The sequence below is a fragment of the Bufo bufo genome, chromosome 4 (genome assembly GCF_905171765.1).
Source record: "Bufo bufo chromosome 4, aBufBuf1.1, whole genome shotgun sequence".
Lineage (NCBI taxonomy): Eukaryota > Metazoa > Chordata > Amphibia > Anura > Bufonidae > Bufo > Bufo bufo.
The window spans coordinates 385188161-385215723 of record NC_053392.1 but is presented as its reverse complement, the minus strand read 5'-3'; the positions used below and the strand labels follow the sequence as shown (position 1 = coordinate 385215723).

Genomic DNA, 27563 nt, shown 5'->3' with positions numbered 1-27563 from the left:
CCCACATATTTTGAATTCATATATATCAGAAGTATGATTTTATATATATATATATATATATATATATATATTAGTAATTACACATTTATTTTGTGCCATACATTTTTTACAACAATTACAATTTTTTTTAAAAAATATATACATTTTATCTCTATTTCTGAAAAGCTTCTGCCAGGATTCAAACTCCCAACCTTGCACATTAGAGGCAAGGATGTTAACTACCACACTATAGAACTACATGTTCACCTCCACAGAAATATAAAATAAGTCTTCTGCTGAATAGGAATACTCACTACATCAGAAACTACTATGAGGTTTTTCTGACACAGTTTAGCATTCAGCTTTATAGCTGAGTGGATAAGGTCCTTACCTCTAATGTACAATGTTGGGAGTTCAAATCCCAGCAGAAACTTTTCAGAAATTAGATTTAAATACACTGGGGTGTCCCCAAGCACTGACTCCATATATGGATATAGGTATATATGGAGTCAGAGCAGGGACTCCTAACCCGAACTAGAGTCCCGACACCCTCCCCTTTTCAGAGCAGGGGGTGCCTGGGGTTCTCCCATTGACTTCCATTGTGCTTGGGTGCTCGGTAGAACACTAGTCATAAGATGTCTATCTTATGTGTGGCCATCTAGTGGTTTTGTTGTGAGCTGCAGTCTACTAAAGGTTTTTACTACCAAGTTCAATTATTTATTGAATTGGTTTCATGAGGAACTGGAGTCCTTTACTAAATTAGAACTAAACATTCTTAATTAAACATTAATTTGGTGTCACCGCATCCAGCCCAAATAAAATATAGCTTCAGCACCTTCCTCTACATGCTGACAGCTGATTGGCCTGCATGTCATGTGACCTCACATTCACTGTTGAGCAACCTTGTAAAGCAAACTCCTTATTAACAGGCTATTCCTTATTTAAAAATGGTAAAAGATGTGCTATAAAATAAGCACTGGGGGGGGGGGAATTTATCAAGACCGACGCTTTCTTAAAAGGTCTTAATATCCCCTGCGCTGCTGGAGGATGCACCTAATTTATGACGAGGCACAGGCTTTATCATAAATTAGGTAAATCCTCCAGCAGTCTGTGCACCTAAACAGAAATCTACACCAGCTCTGAACTGCCATAGATATCTGGCTTCATTTGCACCAGAAAACTAGCGTGAAGGATGCTAAATTTGTTAGAGCAGATGGTCACGCCCCTCCCCACAATTGCCATACCACTTTCTAAAATGGGGTGAGGGCAGGATAAAAACACCAATTGCAACTATTTTTTTTACAAGTTGCATTTTTTAGGCCACTTTTCTGCCACAAACTGAATAATAAATCTCCCCCATTCTGAACATTTTAGAAAAGATTATTTTATAATCTTGTGTTGATAAATACATTTTTAAATTTTATCTGCAATGTGTTTCACTACCCACTTTATCAAGGTTTAAGAAGTGCAATCAACATCATCACTAAGGCCGTTTTCACATTTCCGTTTTTCACTGACGTGTGTATGTTCACATTTCAGTATTTTTTTACTGTCCGTGGATCAGTAAAATAATCACAGGGACATGCACTACTTTGATCCGTGATGCGGACCAAGCACGCCCATTGAAATCTATGGGCCCTTGAAAATCACTGATACACATCTGTGTTGTATCCGTGTTGCGTCAGTTTTTCACTGAAGACTAAGGCCCCTTTCACACGGGCGAGTATTCCACGTGGATGCGATGCGTGAGTTGAACGCATTCTATGGGGCTGTTCAGATGAGCGGTGATTTTCACGCATCACTTATGCGTTGCGTGAAAATCGCAGCATGCTCTATATTCTGCGTTTTTCACGCAAAGCAGGCCCCATAGAAGTGAATGGGGTTGCGTGAAAATCGCAAGCATCCGCAAGCAAGTGCGGATGCGGTGCGATTTTCACGCACGGTTGCTAGGAGACGATCGGGATGGAGACCCGATCATTATTATTTTCCCTTATAACATGGTTATAAGGGAAAATAATAGCATTCTGAATACAGAATGCAAAGTAAAATAGTGCTGGAGGGGTTAAAAAAAAATTCATGGTAAAAGATCATGTGACGTACCATGTGATGACCGGAGTGACGTCATCAAAGGTCCTGTAACTGTATTTAATGCTCACCGTAGGTCCTTCAACAAAGGAGACACAAGGAGATGCCGGGCTACACGAGCAAGTGGATTAAGGTGAGTTAAAAAATTTTTGATTTTTTTTTAACCCCTCCAGCACTATTTTACTTTGCATTCTGTATTCAGAATGCTATTATTTTCTCTTATAACCATGTTATAAGGGAAAATAATACTATTTACAGAACACCGATCCCAAGCCCGAACTTCTGTGAAGAAGTTCGGGTTTGGGTACCAAACATGCACGATTTTTCTCACGCGCGTGCAAAACGCATTACAATGTTTTGCACTCGCGCGGAAAAATCGCGGGTGTTCCCGCAACGCACCCGCACATTTTTCCGCAACGCCCGTGTGAAAGGGGCCTAATAGGAGATTCTTTGGAAATTAATTTTCTGCTGAGCACACACGGATGGTAAAGACGGACACACGGACCAATCACGGATCCTTCATGGACAGAAGCACGCACGCTTTTTTCACGGGCGTAACACTGACACTGAAATGTGAATGAGGCCTAAAGTCTGTATTACACCTGCCGAGATTTTGGCCGATAATCCCTAACGAGTGTTCGCATAAACGTCTGTTAGCGATCATCTTGCACTGTAATACTACCACCAATTGCCTGAACAAACGTAAAAAGTAATACCAATCTAATCCAGATATTTCTCTCCCAGCGGCTGTTGAAATCATTAATGATTTAAAGGGGTTGTCCGGGTTGAACCCGGACATACCCTTATTTTTACCCAGGCAGCCTCCCTGAGGCTAGCATCGGAGCATCTCATGCTCCAATGCGCTCCCTTGCCCTGCGCTACATCGCGCAGGGCAAGGGCTCTTTTGTTTATCATAACACACTGCCGTGTACGGAGCCTCCGCCCGGCAGTGGGTTCGGTGACGTCACCAGCTCTGATGGGTTTGCTTTAGCGCTGCCCTAGCTGTTTTACTGGCTAGGGCAGCGCTAAAGCCCGCCCGTCAGGGCTGGTGACGTCACCGGGCTTCCTGGCAGCCCCATGGAGAGCCCAGGTACCTCACCGGAACTCATAAAAATGCCTTTGCCCTGCACAATTTAGCGCAGGGCAAAGGAGAGCATCGGAGCATGAACTGCTCCGATGCTTAAGTCAGGGGGGCTGTCTGAGTGAAAATGGAGGTATGTCAGAGCTGAACCCGGACAACCCCTTTAAGTGTTGCCTTATATTTCAAAATTAGTGTAAATAACTCACAGATCCTTAATCTAGGTCTCCCCCTAACAATAGTTAAAATCCTTAAACAAAGGTTCTTTTTTCAATGGGTAAAAAATTTTCTTCTTTATTTAGGTATCAAACTCTTATATCCACCTTCTACATTGTTTTTCTCAATCTATAATACTTTAGTAAAATAACTAAAATCCACTATATCGCCAAGGGGGTTTTGGGTTAGATAGCTTAGACTTAGCTAAAATTGTGTTATTACCCCAAATCCTTATGTCTTTAGAAATGTCCATATTCCTTTGCCATTGTCATACCTCAAGAAATTACAATCCAGGATGTTTCCAGATATACCTGATTTGGGTTGGAGATTTAATCAGGCTACAGGTACTTTTCTACATCTTTAAAGGCTATGTACACCTTTGGGAACAATTTTTTTATGATAGTATTTTACTCAGGAAGCTGTCTTACATTTAGAACTGGCGCTGGATGCACCGAAGTTATGGAGAGGCCTGCGGGCCTCTTCATAACTTTAGCTGATCCACCACCAGCAATGGGGCTTTATTAAGATGTGGCCCTATGTTTTTCTCATTTTTTTTATTTTATTTTAGAAATGTTTGCAAATTTACTAAAACAGAAAAACTAAAAATTTCCATGGACATAAGTATGCAGACCCTTTGCTATGACACTTAAAATTTAGCTTTGGGGGCCCCCGATTTGTCTTGATCATCTTTGAAATGTTTCTACACCTTGATTGGCATCCACCTGTGGTAAATTCAGTAGACTGGACATGATTTGGAAAGCACAACCCTGACTGTATAAGGTCTCATGGCTGACAATGCATATCAGAACCATGAGGAGGGAAGAACTGCCTGTTAATCCCAGCCCAGAGACATGGTTGTGTTTTTTTTTTTAATGCTAGGCCATGCCTCTAACTCCACCCAAAGCATAACTATACACACCCAGTCCCCTTAATGCCCCCACATATTAATTATTCCCCGTTTGTGCCAGCACACAGTAGTAATGCCCACTTTGTGCCCCATTCACAGAAGTAATACCCACATTGTGCCCCCTTCACAGTAGTTATACCCATATGAGCCCCCTTCACAGTAATAATGTCCACATGTGCCCCTTCACAGTAGTTATGCCCACATTTTGCCCCCTTTACAGTAGTAATACCAACATTCTGCCCCATTAACAGTTTTTATGCCCATGTGTGCCCCCTTCACAGTAGTAATGCTCACATTTACCCCTTCACAGTAGTCACGCCCCTCACAGTAGTTATGCCCATATGTGCCTCTCTCAGTAGTTAAAAGGAAAAAGCAGTGGCCTATGTGCACTCCCACATTCCAGGCCACCAAACAGGGCGGCGCTATAGTGTGCAAGCACGACCACCACTGACAAATTGCAGTGTGGTTGTAACCATGTAAAAGAGCAGTGTATAATGTGATGGAAAAATGAATCCAGTCAGTAAAGGAGACAATATGGATAATAACAATACATTATTAAGTGCCTTGTATTAACTTCCTCTACATAATAAATGCTATTTGCTGAAGCAAGACCACCCCTTTAACGCTGTGAAAATCAAGTACTAATGTAGTCGGCCAGTGACTGCACATGACCTCCTGAATTCAATTGCTATGGCCAGCATATCACCTCCTAAGCCCCCTGGTCCACATCCTAATCAGAGACAACTAGAGGAGGAGGACAGAAAATGGCAGCTATTGGTGGTTACCACAGAGGGACTTGTGTTGCCCTGCCCTTTGTCAGTTTGGACCCACCCATAACATAGGGCCACTTTTATTTTATTTTTTCTAGGGTCACTTTAAGATCCCAGTCTGCCCCTGATCCGTACAGTGAAGCATGGTGGTGACAGCATCATGCTGTGGTGTGGGGGGGGGGGGGGAAGGGGTTCAGTGGCTGGGATAAGCAGACTGCAAAAAATATTCTACAGTTTTCAGACCAGCACCTAAATCTGAATACTTTTGTGATTGCATGTAATTAAAAAAAATTGGCATAGCCACTGAGTTATTCATTAAAATGTATCTGTATAGCACCACCTCCTGTTTGGTGTTTTTGTTATTTCTTTGTCCTGCTCACTGAGATGGCCGCACATGCTCAGTCTCATCCTTCAACTGGCTCCTGAGCTGTGATAGGGAGAGCATGGACACGCCCCCTGAGCTGTGATAGGGAGAATATGGACACGCCCCCTAGCAGCAGGAAAGACACTCCCCTTGAGCTGTCAGCTTGATATAAATCTAGCAGAGCAATGAATGAGGAGATCTCTAGATCCATGTGAGGTACAGAGCTGGTTCTAGCTTTGTTAGAAAGAGATTGTTATGCACGATATGATGTCTGATTTTATTTATTTATATTAGTTATGGGATAACTCCTTTAAAGGCTATCCACAACTTTGGGGGTAATTTTTTAAATTATTGCATTGTAGAGTTGAGATGCTCTAGTAACAGGCTTTGGATTTTCTGTCTTTTCCATCAGACCAGGAGCAAACGGACTCGTTATCTCTGCTCTCTGACATTATACACTATAAACACTCATTATAGCTCAGTTCTTATCTTCCTAAAAAATATGGCTTAAATAAGTGTTTAGAGATGATGTTTATTAGATGACTGGCACAAAGTGAAAGTACGAGTCACACAGCTAGAAAAACAGTTAATCCCTTGTGACAGAACAGTTCAATATTTTTAATAAAGGCCAATAAAAAAAAGATTTTTAGCCAAAAATTAGTAAAATGCAATTAAAAAAAAGGTGTAAATAGCCTTTAAGGGAAATCTTAATGTACAGAGATATGCTTAATGAAAACCGGATCCATGTGCTCTGGACCTCAGAGGTTTACATTCCAAAAAGACAACTACCATAAGCACACAGATAAGACAACAAACACTACTCTGTAAATGTCCTTGAGTGGTACAGCCAGAGCCCTGACTTGAACCCAATCGAACATCTCTGGAGAGACTTAAAAATGGCTGTCCACTGACAGTCCCCATCCAACCTGACAGTGCTTAAAAGGATCTGCAGATAAGAATGGCAGAAAATCCCTGAATCCAGGTGTGCAAACCTTGTGGCATCATACCCAAGAAGAATGGAAGCTGCAATCACTGCCAGAGGGGCTTCAACTAAGTCCTGAGTAAAGGGTCTGAATACTTACATCAATGCAGGATTTTAGATTTTAGTTTTTCCTTTTCAATAAATTAGCAAAGATTTCTAAAATTTTGCTTCCACGTTCTCATTATGGGGTATTAAGTGTAGGTTGATGGGGGAAACTTTGCACTTTTTATTTTATTTTAGCACAAGGCCGAAACATAACAAAATGTGAAAAAGAGGAAAGGGTCTGCATACTATTCAGAGTGATATCCGTCATCAGAGCTGTAAGGACAGCTTTTTCCACAAGCAACAAATAAAACAAAGACATAACTAAATAATATTCAGACTTTGGTTTGAAGAACTCTAAGATACTATATAGGCAGATCATGCAGCTGTTATGGGGCTCTTGGTCATGGGGCTCTTGACTCTGGTTGGTGCCATTACTACTGATGGTGAAAGCGTTTATAGGATTCCCCCCCCCCCCCCCCCCCCCTCCGTCCAGAGGACACACAGTGTTAGCAAACTGGGGGCCCAATGGTAATGGGAATGTTATGAAAGCGGAAATGTTAAGCATGTTGTTGTGTCCTTGTTCAAAATACCCAGCACCATATTAGGGCTCCTTATTGTCTATGTATGATTTTCAGAGTTTTTCTTATATTTTTAGGATTATGCTTGGGTAGTTATATAGGAACTATATAGTACATAAGCTATAGTCATTATATTGTAGATATTGTAGCAGTTAGATATAGAGTTTTATATAGTATTTATTTTATTTTTTTCAGGTAAAGAGGCTGGTCTCCTGCTCCAAAGCTTAAACAAATTGAACACCCCCGAGGAGAAGATGGCAGCTTTGACAAAGAAGTATGCAGAACTGGTTGGTATTGCACAAATATGGGATATGTCATACCATTCAAGTATTATTCTCTTAATGAGGATAATACAGTAATTAAGGGTACTTTCACACTAGCGTTAGTTTCATCCGGCAGGCAGTTCCGTCGTCGGAGCTGCCTGCCTGATCTGCCAATCAGTGTGACAACTGACAACATTTGTAGACAGATCCGGGTGCGGATCCATCTACAAATGCATTGCAAGAACGGATCCGTCTCTCTGCTTATCATGCGGATGGACGGATCCGCCTTGCAGTCTTTTTCACAGTTGTTTTGCAATGCCGGGTCCAGCACTAATGCAAGTCAATGGGAATTAATGCCAGATCCGGCATTCCGGCGACTGATCAGGCATTTTGAACGGACATAATACTGCAGCATGCTGCGGTATTATGTCCGGCCAAAACGCCTGACAGTGACTGAACGGAAGGCATTCTGATGCAAACTGAACAGATTTCTATCCATTCAGAATGCATTGGGATATGCCTGATCAGTTCTTTTCCGGCATAGAGCCCTTTTGATGGAACTCTATGCCGGAAAAGAATAACACTAGTGTGACAGTACCCTAAGACATAATATATTACACTATAAGCATACATATAACTATTACAAATCAACAATTGTGAAACTGGAAATGGCAGAGATATTTTTCAAATGCATTGCATATGAAATAGGACAAGCATTAGGTGTTATGTTAGGCATTAGATGTTACTATCCCATTTTAATTTAATTTTACTAATAATTGGTTTTATAAGGGAAGTGATTCATATGGCTAATGTAGGCAGATTGGGATTTAAATATTGTTGTGTCTGAGTTTTCACTCCATTGAAAATAAATGTATAACACTGGAGGTCTATAAAAAGGATTCATATATGGAAAAGTATTTTATGACACAGCTGCTAAATATTAAAGCAAAGAGATTAGCAGGCACAAATATTTGTGTAAAACCTGAGCACAATTCTGTAAAATGTGAGAGCAAAGTTATTTCAGAATGTGAAGTTTTTTTTTATAAATAGCGGCGACATATTTCATGGACCAGCATTTGGCTACCCTGTGCCAGGTAACATGACCCTCCATCAGTGGCCATCTTATGGACATGACTTCTGTGTAGAAAGTACTAAATATTTTGCAAACAAGGGGATATACATTATAAAATATAGAAAATGGTGCAGAATTTCAACAAAGACTATATTAGTAAGTGCCATATAATCATCTCACAAACACATTAGTCAACAGTAACCAGAAAGTGGCCAACCCCCTTTGAAAGGCAGGCTGTTTCGATAGAGGAACAGCCTGCCGGAGTTCATCGTATCCAGCTGTCACGGTAGGTGGGGAAAAGAAGAATACTAAATAAACAAACTACAACAGTAACACAGACTAGGCCCCAAAGATAGTGACTGCTACCAGTATGAGCAAATCCTAAAGGTGGAAGAGCTCATACACCGGAACCTAAGACCTGCTGAAACTGACACAAACCCTAAATTAGGGAGCAGGGATGAGACTGCCAAGACCTTCCACCGTGAAGGGACCAGCGTCTCCCTGAGACCTAGACACAACACACACACAAAGTAGAAACAGGAGGACTTAGCTTGAGATGAGTAAGAAGTAAGAGAACCTCTAACAACCAGCTTGGAACTCCAGAAGGAAATAACAACTGCAAGGTCTACAGTGAGAGGCGGGCTGAAATAGAGCCACTAAACAGCAAATGAGCAGAACCTGTGGAGAGGTGAGATCCTGCCCACAACAACGGACAGCAAGGAAAAACAGAAAAACCTGAACCTTCTCAGAACCAGAAAACCTTCTCAGACCGGATACTACCTTTCCTCACTAGAGCGCATTGACTATAATTGAACCTGGGGGGATCTGGCCTGTTTTAGGCATTAGTGCTGGGAATCCCAGCCCTAATACCAGAAACCTGCCGGGTCCCATTATAGTAAAAAATCTGTATACCATAAGTCATTACTTATCCAATAATGATAATGGTTTTGTACACCTTGTTGCCCAACCACCTACTTTATTATACCAGAAGAAATGCCTGTTCTTAATGATTGTTACTTCTTTAATTATTAGCTAACAGCAAACAAGCAAATTCTTACAGAGTACATAGCGATACAAATAAAATCACATTTCCTCCAGACATCTGTATATGTATATTGGTTAACTTGCCGATTTGAGGTCTTTTTCCTTGTTCTGAAGGTGTGTGTAAATGAACATTTACACTTTCCATGCTTGCTGAGCATGTGGGGTTGTAGGAGCTGGACTGTGTTCTCTGAGCAGATTTTCTACTCATCCCATTTCACTGAAACACTGAGCGAGCTGCATCTCCCTCTTCCCTGTCTTCTATTTACTGGTTTACACTAGATTGAATTTTTGGTAACTAGGAGCTTCTAGGTAATCTAGAAATCTGTTCTGGCAAAGGAAAAGACTACCAGAGTTACCATATATGGCATAGCCAGATACTGCTGGGCACTGCCAGATCCCTTTTGACTGTAATGGGATCCAAAGGGGTCTGGCTGCCTTCTGGCATAAATACTGGCGATCAACTGGATAAATACTGGGTATTTTGCCAAAAGTCTGCATTTATGCCGTAAAGACGCCAGATTTATGGCACACAACAATTTCTTGTGCATGTTGTGCAAGCATTTCCAGGGACGGAATGTGAACTAAAAGAGGCCCTTGAAAAAACCTAAAAGTGCCCCAATGTTGTACGTGGGTCCAAATTGATAGAAGGCGGGGCAACACAAGTAGGCAGGGCTAACACGAGTGGGGGGGTTATCAATACCATAGTGCAGCACAAAATACCCCCAAAGGGAAACTAAATATCACAGTGCAGTACTAGATACTTCCCCAGACCTCTGTGGTGACCATCAATAGCTGCATGCCAAAAAATGATAACTGAAATCTGCACTAACTCATAGCTGGCATATATTTCAGTTTTTAGCGCATGGATAGCAGAACATCAAACACATTTATTTAGAGGTGTGCATTGTGCAACTCTTACTCCAACAGACATAGTAACATAGTAACATAGTACATAAGGCCGAAAAAAGACATTTGTCCATCCAGTTCGGCCTGTCATCCTGCAAGTTGATCCAGAGGAAGGCAAAAAAAAAAAACCCTGTGAGGTAGAAGCCAATAAAAAATTCCTTCCCGATTCCAATCAGGCAATCAGAATAACTCCCTGGATCAACGACCACACTCTAGTAGCTATAGCCTGTAATATTACACTCCAGAAATACATCCAGGCCCCTCTCGAATTCCTTTATTGTACTCACCATTACCACCTCCTCAGGCAGAGAGTTCCATAGTCTCACTGCTCTTATCGTAAAGAATCCTTTTCTATGTTTGTGTACAAACCTTCTTTCCTCCAGACGCAGAGGATGTCCCCTCGTCACAGTTACAGTCCTGGGGATAAATAGATGATGGGATAGATCTCTGTACTGACCCCTGATATATTTATACATAGTAATTAGATCTCCCCTCAGTCGTCTTTTTTCTAAAGTGAATAACCCTAATTTTGATAATCATTCAGGGTACTGTAGCTGCCCCATTCCAGTTATTACTTTAGTTGCCCTCCTCTGAACCCTCTCCAGCTCTGCTTTGTCTGCCTTGTTTACAGGAGCCCAGAACTGTACACAGTACTTCATGTGTGGTCTGACTAGCGACATTTTGCTAAATATGGCATATGAAATGTAGTGTTTTGCTTCCTATCGTTAAAATAAGCTGCTATATATAGGTTAGCTTATCTATCATTTGTGTTCATATAAAATGATATTAGAGTTTTTGTATCTATGTAGCTTGAAGAGCATCGTACAGAGCAAAAGCATATGAAACAGATGCAAAAACGTCAAATCCAACTTATAAAAGAGAAAGACCTACTACAAAGTGAGCATAACAAAGCCATCCTTGCTCGAAGCAAACTCGAGAGCCTGTGCCGGGAGCTGCAGAGACACAACAAAACACTCAAGGTATACCATGTCAATAATTTTATTTTTCTAAATTATTTTTATAAATTGGCCTTTCTAATTATAACACTAATTCATTTTCAGGACTACCATTGTAACTTGAACATATTCTAACTTAAAGAGGAACTAAAGCCAGAATCCAAACTCAAACAAAAAAATAAAATAATAATAATAATATAATCTCCTTATGTATTATTTGCTCTAGTTTGGTCAGATATCACAATTTAGGCTGTAAAGGGTAAAATGCATGTGCAACTAGCAATACCGATCAAGGTAGTACACTGCAATAATGTATTCAAAATAAATACCATCTCTATTAGGCGTGTTTCGCGTTTCTTCCTTAGGGGCAATCCCCCTGAGGAAGCAGTGCGAAATACGTGTTGGGGTATCCGTGTAGGTCACATTTGGTTTTTACCATGTGGAGCTATAATAGTGCCATTGCTAGGCAGATTTGCCTTTTAAGTTCCTGGGAAAGCTGGGATACCACCATGTGGAGAAGTAATAGACTACAGAATACTAAACTAACCAAGGTAAATCGCCCTCCCCACTCAGATATGACATATACGTTAAACAGCTGCTTCAGACAGATGTCGTACAATGACATCCACTCAAGATGCGAGAAAAATGAACTGTTGTCAGGCGCTGCTGAGTCTGGATGTGTGATCTTAATAACAAAGAGAGAGAGAACTACAACTCCCAGCATGTCCAGACTTTTATTATGGGACACCAGTGGCCATTACATGGAGAGGGATATGAGAGAACTACAATGCCCAGCATGTCCAGATTGTTATTATGAGATATCAGTGAACATTATATGTAGATGAATATAACAGAAGAAAACTACAACTCCTAGCATGTCCAGAATGTTATTAGGGGGCATCAGTGGCCATTATACGGAAAGAGATATAATACTCTCAGCATTTCTAGTATGTAATTGTGGGCTTTCAGGGGACATTACAGGGAGTCGGTATGAGGGAAAAAACTACAACTCCTGGTATTTGACAACTATGACAAGGAAGGCAGATGATAGATCTCAGGAGAGTGGGAGTGAAAGTGGCTGTGGGGACCTAGGGCAGGGAGTACTATAGCACTGCGGGCACATCCATCTGTGGGCATTTCAATCAGTGTGGTTAAGTCCCACCCCTCTCCTGAACTTCCTGTATTACATCACACTCGCCATTCTGTAGCCAAACATAGGGGAGGACTAGGGGAAAGACAAAGTGCTTTGTCCGCAAGGTCTCTCCTAAGCTGCTTATGATGGCAGCTTGGGGAGCACCTTCTTGACATAGCTGTGTGTGCATTATGGATTAAGTGTATTTGTATTATATATGTTTTTGAGGGTTTAGTTCCCCTTTAAGACTATACCTTTATGTGAAGCTAGTAATTGCCTCCATAATGTCAACCTAACATAAGAAATAATGAGAAATCAAGAAAAGCAAGCACACCAGAATAGAAGAATTGAGATAAAGAAATTCTAGTGAATCAATTTCTATGTAGAGGACAGGGGTTACGTCAGACTCCTGTGTAATCCTGATAGTTCATATTACACTTTATAGTATGAATACAATACAGCTGCTCTTGTAACGCCCCAGTGGTGCATTACCACATTTTACACCTCCCCACTATCTTCTATGGTTGATTTAACATCATCAAGTGTATTTATTTCCAGGTCCTGCACATTGTGTATTTGTACTTCTGATTTTGTGACTGTTAGCGTGTAATGTGCCTGGTTCACCAGCAGATGGCGGCACCAATGGCAGAGCTACATTGCCTAGAATGGAACCCTTCTGTCCATTCTAGCCCTCTCTAGAGAGGGAGGAGTTTTTGCTAGTGAAGAGCAGTTGAGAGTACCCCCTCTATAAGGAAGGCAGCAGGCCCTCATCCACAGCACTGTCAGCTCTGCTGTAACAAGAGGAAAAAGCAAAGAGCCTCAGAAGCCAGGAGGAAAAGTTCCCTGGATAAAGATAAAGATAGAGTCAGACTACAGAAAGCTAAGTACAGCAGAAGGTCTGGACTCAATTCATTCTACAAATTCCTCAACTATTCTATCCTTTGCTCTGCTTCGAACGCCTGGGGTTCCAGGATATCCAGGTAGTAGCACCGTGACACGTGCACAGCCACATCTAAAAGGGACAGTATAGTTTACCCTTACACCACTCAGGAATTCCTACACCTGGGTACCACCAACACCATCTACTTAAGGGGACTCTGTCTCTTGTTGCTTCAATGCAACTGGTATGAAGACAAAAAAAACTTTAAGAGACCCCTGGTACCCCGTCCGTTGCATCAAAATTTGGCGTCATAAACAGGATCTGAACAGGTTAAATCTGTGTGTCCATGAACTATATAGCCTATTGGATTTACAAAACTATCTTTAAAAATGACTTTAACCCCTTAAGGACTCAGCCCTATTTCACCTTAAGGACTTGGCCATTTTTTGCAAATCTGACCAGTGTCACTTTAAGTGCTCATAACTTTAAAACGCATTGACTTATCCAGGCCGTTCTGAGATTGTTTTTTCGTCACATATTGTACTTCATGACACTGCTAAAATTGGGTCAAAAAAGTTAATTTTTTTTGCATAAAAAAATACCATATTTACCAAAAATTTAGAAAAATTAGCAAATTTCAAACTTTCAGTTTCTCTACTTCAGTAATACATAGTAATACCCCCAAAAATTGTGATTACTTTACATTCCCCATATGTCTACTTCATGTTTGTAGCATTTTGGGATTGATATTTTATTTTTTGGGGATGTTATAAGGCTTAGAAGTTTAGAAGCAAATCTTGAAATTTTTCAGAAATTTACAAAAACCCAATTTTTAGGGACCACTACAGGTCTGAAGTCACTTTGCGAGGCTTACATAATAGAAACCGCCCAAAAATGACCCCATTCTATAAACTACACCCCTCAAGGTATTCAAAACTGATTTTACAAACTTCGTTAACACTTTAGGTGTTGCACAAGAGTTATTGGCAAATGGGGATGAAATTTGCGAATTTCTTTTTTTTGCCTAATTTTCCATTTTAACCCATTTTTTCCACTAACAAAGCAAGGGTTAACAGCCAAACAAGACTGTATCTTTATTGCCCTGACTCTGCCGTTTACAGAAACACCCCATATGTGACCGTAAACTACTGTACGGGCACACAGCGGGGCGCAGAGTGAAAGGTGCGCCGTATGGTTTTTGGAAGCCAGATTTTGCTGGACTGTTTTTTTGACACCATGTCCCATTTGAAGCCCCCCTGATGCACCCCTAGAGTAGAAACTCCATAAAAGTGACCCCATCTAAGAAACTACACCCCTCAAGGTATTCAAAACTGATTTTACAAACTTTGTTAACCCTTTAGGTGTTGCACAAGATTTAATGGAAAATAGAGATACAATTTCAAAATTTCACTTTTTTGGCAGATTTTCCATTTTAATATTTTTTTTCCAGTTACAAAGCAAGGGTTAACAGCCAAACAAAACTCATTATTTATGGCCCTGATTCTGTAGTTTACAGAAACACCCCATATGTGGCCGTAAACTACTGTACGGCCACACAGCGGGGCGCAGAGTGAAAGGTGCGCCGTATGGTTTTTGGAAGCCAGATTTTGCTGGACTGGTTTTTTGACACCATGTTCCATTTGAAGCCCCCCTGATGCACCCCTAGAGTAGAAACTCCATAAAAGTGACCCCATCTAAGAAACTACACCCCTCAAGGTATTCAAAACAGATTTTTCAAACTTTGTTAACCCTTTAGGTGTTGCACAAGATTTAATGGAAAATAGAGATACAATTTCAAAATTTCACTTTTTTGGCAGATTTTCCATTTTAATATTTTTTTTCCAGTTACAAAGCAAGGGTTAACAGCCAAACAAAACTCATTATTTATGGCCCTGATTCTGTAGTTTATAGAAACACCCCATATGTGGTCGTAAACCGCTGTACGGGCACACGGCAGGGTGCAGAAGGAAAGGAATGCCATACGGTTTTTGGAAGGCAGATTTTGCTGGACTGGTTTTTTTGACACCATGTCCCATTTGAAGCCCCCCTGATGCACCCCTAGAGTAGAAACTCCAAAAAAGTGACCCCATTTTAGAAACTACGGGATAGGGTGGCAGTTTTGTTGGTACTAGTTTAGGGTACATATGATTTTTGGTTGCTCTATATTACACTTTTTTGTGCGGCAAGGTAACAAGAAATAGATTTTTTGGCACGTTTTTTTTTTTGTTATTTACAACATTCATCTGACAGGTTAGATCATGTGGTAATTTTATAGAGCAGGTTGTCACGGACGCGGCGATACCTAATATGTATACAATTTTTTTTATTTATGTAAGTTTTACACAATGATTTCATTTTTAAAACAAAAAAAATGTTTTAGTGTCTCCATAGTCTAAGAGCCATAGTTTTTTCAGTTTTTGGGCGATTATCTTAAGTAGGGTCTCATTTTTTGCGGGATGAGATGACGGTTTGAGTGGCACTATTTTGGGGTGCATATGACTTTTTGATCACTTGCTATTACACTTTTTGTGACGTAAGATGACAAAAAATAGCTTTTTTTACACCGTTTTTATTTTTATTTTTTTACGGTGGTCACCTGAGGGGTTAGGTCATGTGATATTTTTATAGAGCCGGTCGATACGGACGCGGCAATACCTAATATGTATACTTTTTATTTATTTATTTAAGTTTTACACAATGATTTCATTTTTGAAACCAAAAGAATCATGTTTTAGTGTTTCCATAGTCTAAGAGCCATAGTTTTTTCAGTTTTTGGGCGATTATCTTGGGTAGGGTATGATTTTTGCGGGATGAGATGACGGTTTGATTGGTACTATTTTGGCGTACATGCGACTTTTTTGATCACTTTTATTACCTTTTTTGGGAAGTAAGGTGGGCAAAATTTCAATTTCCTAATAGTTTTTATTTTTTTATTTTTATGGCGTTCACCGTGCGGGGAAAGTAACATGACCGTTTTATAGATCAGGTCGTTACGGACGCGGCGATACCAAACATGTGTAGGGAATTTTATTTTTTTCATTTTTAATCAGTGATAAATGTGTTTTTGGATTTTTACTTTTTTTTTCACTTTTGTTCACTTTTTTTTTGACCCAGACCCACTTGGTTCTTGAAGATCCAGTGGGTCTGATGTCTGTATAATACAGTACAGAACAATATATATTGTACAGTACTGTATTTTACTTACACTTTGTCTGAACAGATCTCTGCCTTTAGCACAGATCTGTTCAGCACCATGGACAGCAGGATGCCTGAGAGGCGTCCTGTTGCCATGGGAACCTTCCCCGTCTGCTCAGAACTTCGCAGACGGGGAAGGGTAAGGAGGGGATCTCTCGGGGGGCTGTCTGGGGGCTCTCTCCCTCTCCATCGGGGGGCTGCAAAGGCACAGCAGCCCCCCGATGGGAGAGGGAGGGAGCTCCCTCTTACTGTTAACTTTTTCCATACAGCGGTCTGTACGGACCGCTGTATGGAAAGGGTTAAACGGCTGACATCGCATCATCGATGTCAGCCGTTTATACCAGGGTGCCAGCAATGTGCTGGCACCCTGGTATACCCACTAGAGACCAACGATTATACAAAGGGAGGCGGGCGGGGGATCGCGATTTCTGGCCCGGCGAAGGGGGTCGGAGTCTCCACTCCGCCGCCCAGTAATCATGGCTCATTTGAGGAACTCGATCCCATGGTCCCCAGGGAGATCACGGCCCGTGCGTGAAATATGTGGGAGTACCGCAAAGCCGTGAAAGATTGGGCCATAAAAGTGTAGGACCGGCCTCAGCCCTGGGACCCCATATTTGAGAGGAAGACTGGAAGTGTTGTATGGTTTTCAGTCGAGTGGGGTCCAGATTCATCCAGGACAATAATACTGGCAGAGAACTGTATGTTAATAGGCGCTTGGTGAAGCTGCCTTACTCCCGCAAGCCCGCCATAGCCTTTACCTGGGGGACACAGTGGAATACACCACCATGGAGTCTCTTCAGGGCCTGTTTGCTGTGGTGGTAGTCTGTTTGCCAAAGCCCATAGTGCCCCTGACTTCGAGCCCTACCAACACCCCTGCCTCCACACGTCAGTGACCATCAGCTTGACAATCTTTAACTACCAACTGCCGTGGAAAATGAAGCTGCGATGAGGAGGAAGACCATTTGCCGGCCCCTCTACAGCTGGAAGTACTGGACACCTTTGGGATGGCTGGGGCAGCCGCCTCTTTAAAACAGAAGATGACAACTGCAGTAAAAAGTGTCACAACCCGGTCAACACCAAGTTCAGCCACAGGAGGGCCAGACTAGACTACCAGAGGCAGAACAGACCTCTTATGAGCTTTTCCGGCAGCTCCAATAGGGAGGAGGATTTGAGTCCCTTCCTGTTCATGACGCCATATTTTGATGCAACGGATGGGGTACTGGGGATCCCTTTAAAGTGAACGTTCTTTTTGTCATGACACCAGTTTTGATGCAAGGGACGGGGTACTGGGGGTCCCTTAAAGTGAAAGTTTTTTTTTGTTGTGACGCCAGTTGCATTAAAGCAACAAATGACAGAGTCTCCTTAAGTAGATGATGTTGGTGGTACCCAGGTGTAACATAGTAACATAGTATATAAGGCCGAAAAAATACATTTGTCCTTCCAGTTCGGCCTGTTATCCTGCAAGTTGATCCAGAGGAAGGCAAAAAAAACCTGTGAGGTACAAGCCAATTTTCCCTACTTAAGGGGGAAAAAAATTCCTTCTCGACTCCAATAAGGCAACCAGAATAACTCCCTGGATCAACGACCCATCTCTAGTAGCTATAGCCTGTAATATTATTACACTCCAGAAATTCATCCAAGCCCCTCTTGAATTCTTTTATTTTACTCACCATCACCCCCTCCTCAGGCCATAGTCTCACTGCTCTCACCGTAAAGAATACTTTTCTATGTTTGTGTACAAACCTTCTTTCCTCCAGACGCAGGTGTAGTAATGCAAGAGTGGTGTAAGGGTAGCCTATACTGTCCCTTTAGATGTGGCTGTGCACATGTCACAGTGCTCCTACCTGGATATCCTGGAACCCCAGACATTGTCGTCTGAAGCAGAGCAAAGGATAGAATAGTGGAGGGATTTGTAGAATGAATTGAGTCCAGACCTTGTGTATAGTTGATTACAGCTTTACTTGAATAAACTTTCATCAGGAAACAATCTTCCAACTTTATCTTGGTTACCATCAGGCTTTGGTATTAATTCTGGCAGGCAAACAGACTCGGCTCTGCTACATCTGTTGCTCTCTAGCTCTGCTGTGTTAACAGGAAACTTTTCCTTTCTGCTCTACTTAGCTTTCTGTAGTGTGACTCTATTTCTATCATTATCTTTATCTTTATCCAGGAAACTTCTGCTGGCTTCTGAGGCTCTTTGCTTTTTCCTCTTGTTCCAGCAGAGCTGATGGTGCTGTGCTGGCTGGAACACAACCTTTCCTTAGGAGGGGGTACTCTAGACTCACTTTTGCAGGGCTTGTCCAGCAGGGATGAGTGCCTGCTGCCTACCCTATAGAGGGGGTACTCTCAACTGCTCTTCACTAGCAAAAACTCCTCCCTCTCTAGAGAGGACTAGAATGGACAGAAGGGTTCCATTCTAGACAATGTAGCTCTACCATTGGTGCCGCCATCTGCTGGTGAACCAGGCACATTATGCGTTAACAGTAACAAAATCAGAAGTACAAATACCCAATGTGCAGGACCTGGAAATACACATGATGACGTTAAATCAACCATAGAAGATAGTGGGGAGGTGTAAAAGGTGGTAATGCACCTCTGAGGTGTTACACTCTCACCTGGTGTCCACAGGGGCAGCTTGTCCTGACACTGGTAGAGAGAAGTGCCGTAAAGGTAGTGAGGGTAGAGAGCAGTTCAGTTCATGTAGTACAGGTAGATAGCGCATAGTATAGGTAGAGAAGAGAAGAATACATGTGGTACAGTAGTACAGCAAGAGTGTAGTGCAATACATGTACAGAAGTACAGGGAGAGAGCCATATGAGCGCCGGTGGCTGTGTTGCAAACCATCATTGCAGCCAGTGATCTGCTTGATGCTAGGACGTTATACTGTAGGGAAGCTCCTGATGGAAAACTGTAAATTATAGTGTGGAAACATGTCGAGCACCTTCACCTGCAGCTAGCCAGAGCAGAAATACTATGCTTTAAGAATTATATAGGCAGAGCTAGAGTAACACAGTCTGAAGAGACAGCTGAGTGAGGGATCTATGAAGGCATATGTATGGCCCTTCCAACAGAGCACAGATCCCAGTCCAGCCTCCCTCAAATTGTGTCTAACCAGGGAGGGAATGTTTGTCCATGTGCATGAGATTGCTAGGGGCACAATTTCAACGTGCCAGTCCGCAGGGGTAGAACACGTGAGGTTCACGGTGGTCCGGAATGTACATACAGTTAATCTGTTACTCACGGTTTAGCAGTCGCCTCCCTGGGACAGCAGTGCACTGAAGGGGAGAACAGCACTGGATTCTCCAGGGCACACTCGGTTACAGGGGACACCGGCCACGTGGTGATTGAGGTGCCCTTGATGATGAATGGGTGCTGAGTGCTTGTGCGGCTGGGCCCCTGGTTTAGGTTTTGTCGTGACGCCAGCACCTTGGTGGTGCAAAATTTTGAGAGTGGTAGTGGTATGGAGTTAGAAGATCGAGGCAGGTTTCAATCCAACTAGCAACTTTACTATAACCAGGTTCTTGATAACAGTTTACATCCAGCAATAAAACAGTCTCTGATATACATGCAAGTTGGATGTGATTATTCCCAGTAACAGGCTATGCTGGTGGTAATGTGTCAGGCTAGGGTAGTTAGTTATGTACTCACTGATAAACAGCTCTTTGCCTTGCTTCAGTCTCAGTTGAGGCAGTTCAAGTCCTCTTCTTCTACACACAAGCGATGCAACACAAATCTTATCTGTCCTTAAAATAATGGTGAGGCTGCCAGAAGCTAAAAAGTCCTACACCTAAATACAAAGGCGCCTAGAGCCTAGAAATACGGCTTTGTCCTTCCTTTGTCTTTATCCAACAATAAACTTGACCAAGATTCACTTGCTACTCCTGAGGAGTGGATGGTAAAATAGAGACTTTTCTTCTGCCTGACTTCCTGGCTTGATACTGAGATCAAATGATGTCTCCCCTGGGCCATGGAGCCCAAGGGAGAGAGCATTAGAGGAGAGGAGACCTCTCCTGCCTCCGCCACACTTCTATCCTCAACCACTACATATTCCCAACTAAAACTCCCTTAGCTAGGCCTGAACTGTCCTATATATACAGTGGTGCTACCCCATCTAGTGGTGGATGTATGTAATGCACCTGACAGCCTGGTAACAAGGGATTTCACACAGTAGTACATTACAACATGATATTGCAGATGACAACAAAAAGCTTTTGCAGCTCACACATAAGCTAGTGGGACGCTGCATACCCCCTTTGATTAAGATGCTTCGCCCTCGACACATTCTGGACGAAGTCTCTTGAAAGATACAAAAAGAGAAAAACATGCAAACCAGCATACAGGTATAAATAACAAGTAGCATGACAATACACATTATGAAAATACACTTTATAGAAGGACATAATACGTTATGTTATTCACAACGCAAAATGGGATGGAGTGTTTCTTCTGATCTTGCCGGTGACACAAATGGGCGTTGATCTCACAAACATAATATAAAGTCCATGGCAAAGTCCAAGTAATTAATTCTTTAGCATATGAAACTTTTAAGTGCAGTATAATAAGAAAAGTGCTAAAAGTCTGTTGAATTTGCAAACATTTAACTTACGGATATGGATCCAGTAAGGAAGGCACATCGGTGGATAGTGGACTCCCGGAATCCCACTCATCCAGAGATGAACCATTAGGGGCAGCTCCCACCAAACAGTAAACAGATAGGACCAGCAATCTGAGTTGTCTCCGGATTTTGTCAAATATATTGACTTTTTCTCTGGGCACCGCCTCACTTCTCCTTGGTATCACTTCCTTAAGAGCCAAACTCTGCAGTCCCCAGGTGCACCCCTCTTCGTCACCCATCTTCCAGGTAGCGGTGGTCTTCTTTTTCGGACGCCTTCTCCGAGACTTGGGTCGAGGACATTGTGGCGTAGACACGATGGTAGGCTGCCACATTACATTAGCGTTAGCCATTCCCGTCGCCTACAGGCACTGCGCGGGAGTGGCGGATAACATCTGTGGTAAACTCGGCCACCCAGGATTAGGGCATCCCTCCTTGGCCTTCCTCTGTCTCCGGTTGGGCCGTGGCCTACTCCTGGCGGATACCGCTGGCGTCCTGTCTCCTCCTTCAGCAGTATTGGAAGTAAAGGACTCCCGTCGATCCTGCAGAGGCTCCTCTGCATTCAGGGCGGCCTTAGGTGGTCCCGACTTCACCTCTTCAGAAGCGGCGAGCGATTCCAGCTCATGGTCGGACCCGGCGGGCACATTTGCTGCCATGCTCTCGAGTCTGTCTCTCTGTGTGTCTGCAGGCAAGAATACATTCAGCAGAGTCGTCCACTGATCGCATAGACTCCACCTCTCTTTTGGCCCACCCCCTAGATTTAGCAGCATAGAGGGGGCGGCGCTCATATTGTAATCCATGGTAATGAAGCAGTACAGTCGTGGCCAAAAGTTTTGAGAATGACAAAAATATTAGTTTTCACAAAGTTTGCTGCTAAACTGATTTTAGATCTTTGTTTCAGTTGTTTCTGTGATGTAGTGAAATATAATTACACGCACTTCATACGTTTCAAAGGCTTTTATCGACAATTACATGACATTTATGCAAAGAGTCAGTATTTGCAGTGTTGGCCCTTCTTTTTCAGGACCTCTGCAATTCGACTGGGCATGCTCTCAATCAACTTCTGGGCCAATTACTGACTGATAGCAACCCATTCTTTCATAATCACTTCTTGGAGTTTGTCAGAATTACTGGTTTTTTGTTTGTCCACCTGCCTCTTGAAGATTGACCACAAATTCTCAATGGGATTAAGATCTGGGGAGTTTCCAGGCCATGGACCCAAAATGTCAACGTTTTGGTCCCCGAGCCACTTAGTTATCACTTTTGCCTTATGGCACGGTGCTCCATCGTGCTGGAAAATGCATTGTTCTTCACCAAACTGTTGTTGGATTGTTGGAAGAAGTTGCTGTTGGAGGGTGTTTTGGTACCATTCTTTATTCATGGCTGTGTTTTTGGGCAAAATTGTGAGTGAGCCCACTCCCTTGGATGAGAAGCAACCCCACACATGAATGGTCTCAGGATGCTTTACTGTTGGCATGACACAGGACTGATGGTAGCGCTCACCTTTTCTTCTCCGGACAAGCCTTTTTCCAGATGCCCCAAACAATCGGAAAGAGGCTTCATCGGAGAATATGACTTTGCCCCAGTCCTCAGCAGTCCATTTACCATACTTTCTGCAGAAGATCAATCTGTCCCTGATGGTTTTTTTGGAGAGAAGTGGCTTCTTTGCTGCCCTTCTTGACACCAGGCCATCTTCCAAAAGTCTTCGCCTCACTGTGCGTGCAGATGCGCTCACACCTGCCTGCTGCCATTCCTGAGCAAGCTCTGCACTGGTGGCACTCCGATCCCGCAGCTGAATCCTCTTTAGGAGACGATCCTGGCGCTGGCTGGACTTTCTTGGACGCCCTGAAGCCTTCTTATCAAGAATTGAACCTCTTTCCTTCAAGTTCTTGATGATCCTATAAATTGTTCATTGAGGTGCAATCTTAGTAGCCACAATATCCTTGCCTGTGAAGCCATTTTTATGCAACGCAATGATGGCTGCACGCGTTTCTTTGCAGGTCACCATGGTTAACAATGGAAGAACAATGATTTCAAGCATCACCCTCCTTTTAACATGTCAAGTCTGCCATTTTAACCCAATCAGCCTGACATAATGATCTCCAGCCTTGTGCTCGTCAACATTCTCACCTGAGTTAAAAAGACGATTACTGAAATGATCTCAGCAGGTCCTTTAATGACAGCAATGAAATGCAGTGGAAAGGTTGTTTTTCATGGCAAAGAAGGACTATGCAATTCATCTGATCACTCTTCATAACATTCTGGAGTATATGCAAATTGCTATTATAAAAACTTAAGCAGCAACTTTTCCAATTTTCAATATTTATGTAATTCTCAAAACTTTTGGCCACGACTGTAGTGGTGCAGCAGAAATTGCTTTCCCGCACTTTTGCAAGGGGCGGCACTCTAGTTTCTCGCCGTACAGGGTGCTTTGCAGAGTGATGGTGCCAAAAATCAGACAAGAAGGCCTCCAGCAGCCATTTTAGGTTCAAGGTCAAATTCAATTCAATCGCAGCAAGCAGTTCTAGTGACACAAAAATCAGCGATTCTACCAGTTTTAACAGTGCGATTTCAAAGCAGTCAACTGGCACAGTATCCTTGCAAACCTTTAGGCAGTTTAAATAGTTCTTTAGCCCAATAAAAACTGTCAAACAATTGGGGCTCATTTACATAAGGCAGAAAGGGATATGGATCCTGTTCGTGACGCCAAATTTATGCAACGTGCCTGGAGCCTAGAGCCTAGAAATACGGCTTTGTCGTTCCTTTGTCTTTATCCAACAATAAACTTGACCAAGATTCACTTGCTACTCCTGAGGAGTGGATGGTAAAATGGAGACTTTTCTTCTGCCTGACTTCCTGGCTTGATACTGAGATCAAATTATGGCTCCTCTGGGCCGTGGAGCCCAAGGGAGAGAGCTTTAGAGGAGAGGAGGCCTTTCCTGCCTCCTCCACACTCCTATCCTCAACCACTACATCTTCCCAACTAAAACTCTCTTAGCTAGGCCTGAACTGTCCTATATATACAGTGGTGCTACCCCATCTAGTGGTGGATGTATGTAATGCACCTGACAGCCTGGTAACAAGGGATTTCACACAGTAGTACATTACAGCATGATATTGCAGATGACAACAAAAAGCTTTTGCAATTCCCACGTAAGCTAGTGGGACGTTGCATAATCCCCCTGATTCGTTTGTATAGTGTGATTGCGATGTTTGTAAAGACAAGAGGGCTGTGCATTTCATTTTATTTGTTCCAAGGAGCATTGCACCATCAGTGGTCAACTGTGCCTGATGAGTTTCAATCACGTTCATGGTGAAACAGGACACATCATGTGATAATAGTGAACACTCTCAATGAAAAACTAGCCCACACATTACCAAATACTGTACCTGGCCAATTACCACTTTTAGTAGTCAATTTAAAAACAAGGTTTTTTTTTTGTTTTTTTTTTAACCATCTTTGCAGTGATTATATTTCTTTAGTCCTGATGGAAATTTATTTACCTCAGCCATGATTTGCACAATACATTTACCACAAATCGAAGGCAGTGGAGATTACGCTTTCCTGATGGTTTAGGGCAATTAAGAGGTTACTACTTGATTTTTTTGGAGGCTAAAAGGGTTTTCTGGATTTATTATAAGAAATACACAAAATTACCTATATGTGTCAGAAAGCTCAATAGATGATACTGACTAGTTAGACTGGAACAATAGGATCCTTATCTGAGACACTGTCATCAAGGCTCATATGAAGTTCATTTAGCATGGGTTCTATTTTTGTAAAATAAGATGTGTAGCAGTATCTTCTTCAGACCATTCCACATAGTACACATGGAAAACGTACAGGTTTTTGTAATTTGAAAGAAATTAGATTATGTTATATCAAGTTAGTACCGTAAGCAATAACATTCAGCAACATTTTCAGAGCTCTTTTTTATACTAATGGATTTTGACATGAAGGAAAACAGAGAATATCTGCATCTATTTTCAAGTATTTTCCTGACAGTGACAATGTATGTAAAATAAATCAGACTCTGATGACAAGCAGCAAATATTTATATGATAATTACCCAAAAATACTTTTCATAGTTTGTCATGTTGTGAACAAAAACTAAAGATGGAAAACTGATTTCTGTCTTTAAAGAAAATGTGTCACCAAATTATATCTGCCAGTTAAAACCAGATAGCGACCATATCCTTTTTTCTAATCTGTTATTTTCTGATTAAAGATGTATTTATTTTATTTTCTAAACATTAATATAGGGTCTGCCATCTTGCCTTAGCTGTTCCCTTATTGCAGTCACATGGGTCATAGACACAATGATCATTGTACAGAGGTCATTGCACAAGGAAAGAATAGATAAACTTTGACAATCACTTATTGTGGATCCTATCTTATCTATATACAGAGGTGATATCATTACAGCAGGCATCATGGCCTGCGGGTCTCCGCTGTTTCAAACCGCCGAGACCTGCTGCTAATTACCACGACTGGCAATAATGCCAATCGCGGTAATTAAAGCCTTTAGATGCTGTGATCTCACCTGAAAAAAACTGATGCTCGTGCTTCTGAGCTTCTTACTGGCATTCTCTGCGGCCAGTGAGGATGCCGGTAATTAATTTTAATACACAGCCTCGCTGAAGAGGCTAATGGCATTGAATCTGCAATTCTTATATAACAAATGAGCAATTCTGAGCAATAACTGTATTTTAAAAATCCATGATTGTTCAGAATAAAAAAAAAGTATTTTGTATGCTCAAACACGAGCTTCAAAATCATTACAAAAAAGTTTAAAAAAAATTAAACAAATATATAAAAATTATTAAAAAGGAATATGTTGCACTAGAAGGATCAGGGAACAATATATAAAAATGTTAAAAAAATATAAAGGTTTATAATTTCTGTATGATAAAAAAAAATAATACATAATTAAGTAATATAAACATCATGGGTATCACCGTCACCGAAAACGCCCGTACTATTGAAATATAAAAATGTTTTTCCAATACGGCAAATGGCGTAATGGAAAAAAAGGGTCAAAATGGCCAATTTGCTATTTTTTCCTTGCTTCTCTTACCCAAATTTTTTTAATAAAATGTGATCAAAAAGTCACACACACTCCAAAATTGTACCAATAAAAACTACAGATTGTCACGCACACAGCTCAGTAGATATAACTATAAAAAAGTTATGGGGGTCAGGATATGGTGATGTAAAAACATATTTTTTTCAAAGTTTACATTTATTTTACACTATTTAGACATAAAAACCTATACATATGATGTATCGTTATAATCTTACTGACCCAGAAAATTAAGGGCATGGGCTAGATTTGCCACAAACTGAATGCTGTGGGAACAAAAATCGTAAAACGGTGGAGGAATTGCGTTATTTTTCCAATTCCACCCCATTTGGAATTTACTGCTTCCCACTACATTGTAAGCCATAATAAATGGTGGCACTAGAAAGTACAACTTGTCCCGCAAAAAATAAGCCCTCATACAGCTATGTGAACGGAAATATAAAAAAGTTATGGCTCAAGTAAGATAGGGAAGAAAAATGAAAATGCTAAAATTTAAAAACCTCTGGTATCCTAAGGGTTAAAAAAATAGGTCATTTTCTGATAACACATTCCCTTTAATCATCAATTTCTCATCCTTCAATACACTGCCATACAATTTGATAGTAGCCATTAAAACACAAGTAGCTTGTATGAAGTTGAGCTTTATGATGCTTTTAGCTGATTCATTTCATTATTGGACATAATGGGAGGTTCACATTACTGCTTCCCTTTACTTCCTCCCTGCTGCTGTCAGCTATAGAGAAATGAAATATCTTACCCAAACAGGGAAATGCAAGCTGCATATGTTGAGTGAGCCTGCCATCTCATATTGTCTTATTACAGCATTAATTCATGCAGGTAGTATGTTCTGCATGCTGTAATAATGCAGGTCATTCAGGCAGGTAGTGTGTTCTATGTGTGACTACAGGAATATACTAACAGTAGGGAGGAGGAAATATAATATGAACTATCAGGACTGTAAGATCCAAGACTGGTAACTGGATGTCAGCTCCACTGTATCAGTAACATGCAGTCAATGATAACCACTTCATGTTAGTGAATTAGGAAGAAGGAGACATCTACAACACAAAGAGATGAGCTTTGAAGGGAAAAGCTTTACAAATCTCTGCACCTAGCAATCTTAGAGCACTGTAAAGTTTTAAGACAAATCTTTTAACTTGAGAGAGGGCACACCTCTGCTGTAATACCAGAGTGTTACGGTATATCTTAGTTTTAAGGAAAATACAAGTAAACAGCCTGATAGTATAAATGCATACACCAGCACACACTGTATATACACAGCAAGCATTGATGCAGACACATATTTACAAGCAAGTAAATTGGTGTCTAAGGGTGAAAACTACATTTTAATGACCAAATATAAATATTCAGCAATATACAATGACATCCGATTAAATGGAAATTCTTTCCAGCAT

General features: G+C 41.6%; 1 protein-coding gene across 1 annotated transcript in view; it reads left to right on the top strand.

Annotated features, from left to right (window-relative positions):
- TXLNB (taxilin beta) overlaps nucleotides 1-27563 on the top strand; it is a 138916-nt gene that overhangs the window by 59722 nt on the left and 51631 nt on the right. Inside the window, exons 3-4 of the mRNA XM_040429232.1 lie at nucleotides 7200-7291; nucleotides 11099-11269. Of these exons, the coding sequence (XP_040285166.1) occupies nucleotides 7200-7291; nucleotides 11099-11269 (263 nt within the window). The remainder of the gene's footprint in view (nucleotides 1-7199; nucleotides 7292-11098; nucleotides 11270-27563) is intronic.